Below are 7,455 nucleotides of genomic sequence, written 5' to 3'. Positions count from 1 at the left end.
CCCCCCCCATATATGAACCCCCCATACACGAGCCCCCTCCCGTAAATAAAATCACCCATATAAATCTCTTCTTCCAATTAATTAACCCCCTCTTTAAAAAATCCCCATATGTGAAACTCCCCCTCCTCACATCTGAACCTTCCAACATTTGAGCACCTGTCCCTATGTATGGGACACTTACAACCTTTAAATACCTCAGCCACAATTTTTTAGTTCAATCTGAAAATTTTCTAAAAATAAGAAAAATGTAGCATCGGTTTTAAAAAATATTTGTTCTTAAAAACAATTCCCAAATTCGTTAGTTTTTATGATCCCACCAGGGATAAATAGGAGCATACAGTAATAGCGTAAGTGCAGGGATAGCGTAAGAACAGGAGTTTCTAAAATCTAGAAACTATTTTCTAAAGCTAATCCACTTTTTTTCTCTGTGGTAAATTACGTTTCGATAAACGTAAAAGACGCCTTGTATAGGGGTAATTTAGATTTTCATTTTGACCGTAAAATACGCTTTTTAAAACCGAAATTCCGATTTTCATGACGGAAAAAAGCCAGCAGACATATTAGCGTTATTAAACCTAAATTGCGTTTATCAAAACGTAATTTATGTTTTGATAAAAAATAGTCGACAAATCGAGCGACTATTTTGTCGTAAAATTAATATACACACCTCGCCATGGAAAACATATCACCTTCCCCCACGTGCTTGCCATCCTCGCCGTCGGCTCGGAAGGCAATCTTGCACGTGGGGACGGTGATGTTTTCCAAGGCTCAGGCATGTAATGTAGTATTTCTGACTCATAGGGGGTGTGTAACGCTCGCCGCAGGCACTTTTCCCACGAATGTCGATCTCTCTTTTTCATCAGGATGTGTAGAAAATGGGATTTTGCGCACTGAATTTTCACTTTAAGCACAAGCGATGAATAGTATATTACGTGCTAAGGCGGAGAAGTGCTGAATTCAACGCTGGTGGAGTACAGGCGCACGAGGCACGTGAGTCGGAGACGAGGCCGCCGAAGNAAAAGAGCCCTTTTTGGGCTTGAGCAATGAAAAACATTTTATGAGAGCTTGGTCTCATGTACTCGCCAGAAAAAAATCCCCAACACAATCGGAAACATAAAATTTATTTCATTTCGGATTTGACGTGGAATTGCTCATATATTTTTTTTAATGCTGAATTGCTCACATGCCTTTCCTTTTAGGGGATTCGTAATCAAGAACTACGGATTGCCAAATTTGCTGCATTCGCTTATTCTAATAATGGGGTATGGAAGGGGGAGAGGGGCTACAAACAGTGAATCGCATCTGACAAATGGAATTCAAACTTTCCATTTATCAATTTTCAATTTCGTCTCATGGGTGAATTCTTTCGATCAAAATTTAGTTGGAATCAATAATTTCTCGAATTCCAATCGAGCCTTAAAATTAATCGGAGTTTTTTTTTCAAGGTTTCCTGCATACAAACGAACTCTTCAAATATTTTAGTGTATAGTATATTGTGTTACAAGTGCGCCAATTACGTTCTTGACGAGTGTGACATTCTCAGACCGAGCCGGAGATGAGGAATTTACGCACTTCTATCGTTAAGGTTAATGCCCGTGGAGCAAAATCCAAATGGAGACGCAACCGTGTAACTAATCAGAATAGAGCAAATGCAATTGGCGAGAAAATCTTGCAATCTAATTGGTGTTAATAAAAAATAAATAAAAATTGGTTACAGAGATGCGTCTCCGTGGGGACGCTATTCCATGGGCATTCCCCTCATGGACCCTCAAAGTAGTATAAAAATAACTCGAATTTTGAAGATTAAAATCTGAAATGACTTCTAAATGAAAGTGAATATGAATAGGAACAAATATACCCCAAAAATCATAAAAATGTCGATGTCTCGAAGATTTTGTATGAATGGGTATACATATTTTGATTGTTCGAGGTAGACGACATCGAGATGAATATAGTGCGCGTTTTGATTTTTGTTTACTTTGGCCACTTAATTATTCGATTTTCTAAAAATTGATCATCGAGAATATGGCGGCGGACGTGTTCACATACATACACGGTTCCCAAACTTCTTATTTTTATGTTTCGAACCATTCTATATCATTTCCAATTAAAATGACAAAATACAAAATTTTGTCTCCATTCTGAAGCAAAAATTAGAAAAAAATAAATAACAACCCTGTAGCCAATATGAAAATTATCGTCAATGTGAAACTTTTGTAATAAATAATGAGTGCTTCTACGTGCTCAAAAATCGGGTGTTGTGCGAAAGCGGCAGCATTGCGTTAGTTGAACGCTGGCCGAATACCATGGAGAGTAAAATATTTTCGAATGCGCAGAGTTGCCACTGATCGAAACGCCCTAGTCAAACGAGAGACTACTGTTTAAAAATGAATTGAAGATAGAATTTAATGGATCAATTTCTTACACTCATCAAAGGCCGAAGTCAACTGGAGTTTATTTAGGCGACTTTAAATACTATTATATGACCCCGGTCCGTTATGCGTGTATTGAACAACCCTCACTGCACGGAGCGTTGTAATATTATTTTGTCGCACGCCAGCCTATAAACTGACAATTTGCACATGCTCCACGTGTGTAAAATTTTACATAACTCGTGGTAAATGATGTTGATGCGTGCCATTACCAACTCATTAGGTAAAATACCATGACTTAACGAGTTGATACATGACGTTTCTGGAGAGTGTGAAATTTATAGCTCTAAACAAAGGCGAGGATTGTAATCATACTGAAAATGTGGAATGACCGTAATTTTCCCTTTCAGACAGATCAGGTGTAAATGACCGGCTTCTGACCCTGACCGAATTTTGTATGTAAAATCACCGTCATGTTTAGTTCTGTCATTTGTTGAGTCATTTTTTAAGTTCGATCGGAAGACTCTAATAGAATTGAACTATTATCGTATATTATTTTCTGTATTAGTTATTATCATTTTTTAGTTTATTTATTAATTAATATCAACGGGCCCGGTCTCAATGATACACTGTTATAAAAAAATGACCTTTCATGGACAGTTGACTAATAATTTTCAGAACAGTACACGGAGACAAATTTTTTACAAAAATTCTAGTACTAGCACGGGAAAAGAGGCGCGAAGTGACGGCCAGGAAAAAATTCCAGTGTCGGCACTAGAAATTTTACTGGGGAAAACGTGAATTTTTCCCCGTATTTCTGTGAAAATTTCACAGAAATCCTCCGAAATTTTACCAGAAATACCAAGAAATTTGACGTTAACAGCACTAGAATTTTTCACAGCCAGTGGATTGTGATTTTTTCCAGTACTCGTACTAGAATTTTTCTAGAAAATTTCTCTCTGTGTACCACTAAATGCAATTTAAAAGGGAAAAAATGATAAAATTTCAGATTTCATTGAAAATTCAAGAGTATGTTTCGATGAATGTTTTATTAATTTTTAGAAAATTATTGAACTAAAATTTACAGTTCTCATTGATTTTTTCCCGAAATTAAGAATTTTTACTGACGAAATTCCTTGAAATTTCAGTGGAACTTAAATGTGATAAAAGTCTCCGAAAAATGTACTGGAAATTTCAGCTAAAAATTTTCAACAATGTGGAAATCGTTGAAGTAGTACTGCAAATTGAGGGTCATCTATATAGATGGAAATTGATTGTTAAAATTTATTTGGTGATTTCATGCTTATAGTCAATCGTCATTTTTTGATGACCATACGGTTTGATTCTCAGCCGCCGTAATTACCGCTCATGACGATGGTCATTGATGGTCATTAATAGTGATTAATAGTGGATTTCACTCCGTTGTCCCGGGGAAATTTACTAAATGTGAGGGGCCCGGTGGCTTGGCGCAGTGGGTAAGTTCGTTGCCTCACATGCGAAAGGTTCCGAGTTCAAATCCTGGCCGGGTAGAATGATGCGATCTAACCATTTAAAGTCTTGATCATCATCGCAGTATACCCTAACCGGGTCGAAGCAATGTAAAATAACGCTAAAAAAAAATGTGAGGGTGATTTGTACGCAAACTGTAAACTTACCCCGTATCCCATAAAAAATTATCCCAGTAAACATGAACAATTGCTCTAATTTTTCGTATAGTTTTTCTGTAGCAGAGATTGATTTTTACTGAACTCGTTTGGTAAAAATTCACTTCTATACGTCCCCATGACCTTCAGACGGCTATAAAACAAACAATCCCCTGCGAATGTTGGAAATTTGATTAAACAAAAGGATAATTTTTGCGTCCATAGATGTATTTTTTCACCGAGATAATCGTAAGATATCCCCTAAAAACCAGTGTTTTTTCACTGAACATGACATTTGACATTTCGCTCCACGATTACCATTCATATTGTAAAATTGGTCCCCATTTCCAAAGTAATTTTTACCCAACTTTTCTCTCCGTGTATGTAGAGTGGCCGTTTACAGATATAAATTTGTTTTTTTGAACTTGAAAAACTTGACTTTTTGTTTTTTTGCAACGAACCTATCGAAAAATACTCAATAATTTTGAAGCTCTTGTGCTATTATAAGTAATAGGTTGAGTATTCATTGTAAAATTAATGACGAATTAAGAATAAATTCACGGTAAACTAGTGGTAAATTCATCATCAAAAACGTAGCCTCTGGATTGCAGTTAAATCTAATACTATAGCTATCTGGATAAAATTCCACCTGATACCTTACCTTTAAGAATAAGAATCGGCTGTTCTCCATAATGCTCCTTGAAAACCCTCTCGAAATAAGGGCTACATGCTGCCAGAACCAGTCTGTGTGCACGTAGCATACCCCCCTGACAAGACAGTGTCGTGTCTGTGAGAGATCCACTCTTATAGAGTCCCTCGAACAGCCCAGAGAGATTCGCCAGGTGATTGTTCCAAGTCAAATTGAACGTCTTCTCCCCCATTTTCCTTTCTATTTGAAAAACAATCCTGAAAAAGACGGTTTAATTATCTAAACCACTCCAAACCACATGATACACCCGAAAACATTCAATCCCCAGTTGTTTCCCGTCATACGTCATCATGGGCCGGAATCCCAGTTTGTTAAAACCACTAGCAATTAGTGACTCTAATGCGTTACGTTTCCAACGTGTTGCCTACAGTTTAATTTTATAGGCGCGCGTATACGAAAAAAACGTTATGTACGTGTTAAAATGGTCCCGCGAACATTGCGCCACATTCCTCTGTCTCTCTCCTTCTTTCCTCCTCTATGTTTGTAAACTCAACTTTGTAGACACTCGGAGAGAAGAAAAGGGGGAATGCGGGTAGAGTCAACGCTATTCGGGCTGTGGGGGTGGATGGAGGGAGAAATGGGGGTCGAGGGGGGAATAAACGCAAGGACCATGCGGTCATGCGCAAAAGGGAGGTTTCATCGGCTCGATCCATAATTTCGTTGTTGCCCTCAGCGCAACTTCGCCTTCTATTCTTTCTGGCCCTTAAAAATCTGGATTTTTTCCTCCTTTTATTAATCACAATTCTCCTCGAACGGACAAAAACCCTCTTCGTTATTGTTTCCTCTCTTCGCATCAAAGTCCATAATCCTTCGCCTATTTTCCTCATCCATCTCTCGATGGAATATCGAGAAATCTGCGATGGGTGGGGCCCTCCGAAACAAATGACTGCGAAGGGACAATTTTCAGATTCCAAAGGGGAAGAATTATGAAATCAATAAAGCCGTGAGATTTTGCGGATAATTCAATAGTGCATACGTGTTTGCGGGGGAAATAACAGTTTAGATTAGGAGCCCAACGTGTCTATAATTAGCACCGTTGATGCATGCACTGAAGCCTTCCGGTATAAAACGTTTCATCGTTGACATTCCACTCTAATTCGTAATACTTGGCGTTGTTGCCTCTTGGCTTGATGTCTCAGCGAATTTTATTTCCATCGGGGAGATTGTTATGTTTTTCGCATGGCAAAAACTTCCGCAGAAACCGGTACCCTCACGACTACCAATCTCCTCCTCGTGTGCTCGGGCTATTTAATTCTTCACAATACGTAAATGATTCAAGAGATTGACCCGAAACAAATGATAGAAATAATGCCGCCGATGGAATTGAAAAATTCGTTAATATCCAGTGCTCGATTAATGGTCCGTGCCCCTGCCCTCGGCCCCACGGTGCGACCCGCGTGCACACGACAGACAGCTAAGCTGTCTATTAATACCGCGCTTGGCACACGCTTGCGACAAAACTGTGTATACCGATACCATTTTGCCTACGTGTATATAGTTGAGTATTTACCCGTACACCAAAATTTCGATATTACGCATTCATTCATGGACTCACCTTCGATGTTAAGAAAAACAATGAGTCGCAGTCTCTGGCGTTCGTCCGATTTCTCTGATATTTTGATACACCTAGGAGTATTATTATTATCAATATTCTCATTACTAACAGCTAAAATTCCTTCTAATTGAAATTTTAATTGTATAACAATTATTTTGACTATCACATTATACCAAATAATTCTTTGATCTCCACTTACTTCAATATTAAAGATGAGTAGGTGAGTATAATTCCAAGCACTTGAATCAACTCTTTAGGGCACAACCTGAGGAATGAAGAAGTACGTACGATAAATATTTTTGATGTAACAAATCGCGTTTTCACCAGCTCACTGGAGTCAGAGTATTCGGTAAGCGCAAGGGGCACACGTTGTGGCTCCCTCGCTCGAGTCGCGACTGATATCAGTGCAGGGGGACGACTGGGGACTGTCGGGGGCCGCAGGGAGAGACAAACCTAACCGAGCCCCACGGGGGGGCGGCACCCCCCCACGCCACCACGCGGTGGCCTCGCCTGCCCGTAGACCCGTGTGTTTCTGCCCGCGATACACACACTTTCCCCTCTCTCCCTCTCGCACGCCAGTCTTCTTGGGTTTTTCGAACCCCACAGGCTGTACGTGTTATTAAATCGAGTTTTAAAGTATCGAATGTATTGTGGGTGCCTCAAGTGTTGGGTCAACAGCACAAGAAATATTCACAAAATTGATTTGACTCATCATGACGACAATGATCTCTCCGAAAAAAAGAACGTTCTCATCAAAAACTTTTATTTTCCATTTATTTTATTATTCAAATAATCGTTCTCCCTTCATTATGATTGCAAAATTGTCGTTTAACTTTTACCATGAATGAAAAAAATGATGACAAGAGCAGAAAATTTGGTGCATGCATCGATACAATTTTTCGGTATATTTTTTCATTCTCTTCGCCCTATTTCTTTTTCCTCTCCCTCTTTCTCCCCTATTTTTCTACCCTACGTAACTCTCCCTTTCGCGTTCGTCGTCTCGTCTCTCTTCCCTTTACGTGTTCCAACCACGAGACCCTCGCTGTTTCCCTCCTTACACCCCCTCCCCCCGCACCGGCCGCCCCACGGATTCAGTGTTTCCCTATCAACTGAACGGGGCGCGAGGCAAGGCCGTATCCCGTGGTATCAAACGCACTGTCTCCCTCACGTTTTATA

General features: G+C 39.5%; 1 protein-coding gene across 3 annotated transcripts in view; it reads right to left on the bottom strand.

Moving 5' to 3' along the window:
- The window catches only part of LOC107037565 (protein tramtrack, beta isoform), a 27,365-nt gene extending 20,173 nt beyond the window's left edge, over positions 1–7,192 (bottom strand). For 2 of the 3 annotated variants that reach the window (XM_015256185.1, XM_015256187.1), the window contains exons 1-3: positions 6,479–6,705; positions 6,280–6,350; positions 4,677–4,921 (exon numbers count right to left, since the gene is read on the bottom strand). In XM_015256185.1, the coding sequence (XP_015111671.1) occupies positions 4,677–4,896 (220 nt within the window). In that variant the 5' untranslated portion in view covers positions 4,897–4,921; positions 6,280–6,350; positions 6,479–6,705. Of the gene's footprint in view, positions 1–4,676; positions 4,922–6,279; positions 6,351–6,478; positions 6,706–7,118 lie in introns of those variants that run through there. The other variant, XM_015256186.1, reaches the window with a different exon arrangement.
- Between the last annotated feature and the right edge of the window lie 263 nt (positions 7,193–7,455).

The sequence above is a fragment of the Diachasma alloeum genome, unplaced genomic scaffold, assembly GCF_001412515.2.
Source record: "Diachasma alloeum isolate Michigan unplaced genomic scaffold, Dall2.0 Dall_scaffold_00256, whole genome shotgun sequence".
Taxonomy (NCBI): domain Eukaryota; kingdom Metazoa; phylum Arthropoda; class Insecta; order Hymenoptera; family Braconidae; genus Diachasma; species Diachasma alloeum.
This window is presented reverse-complemented; position numbering and strand designations above follow the sequence as displayed.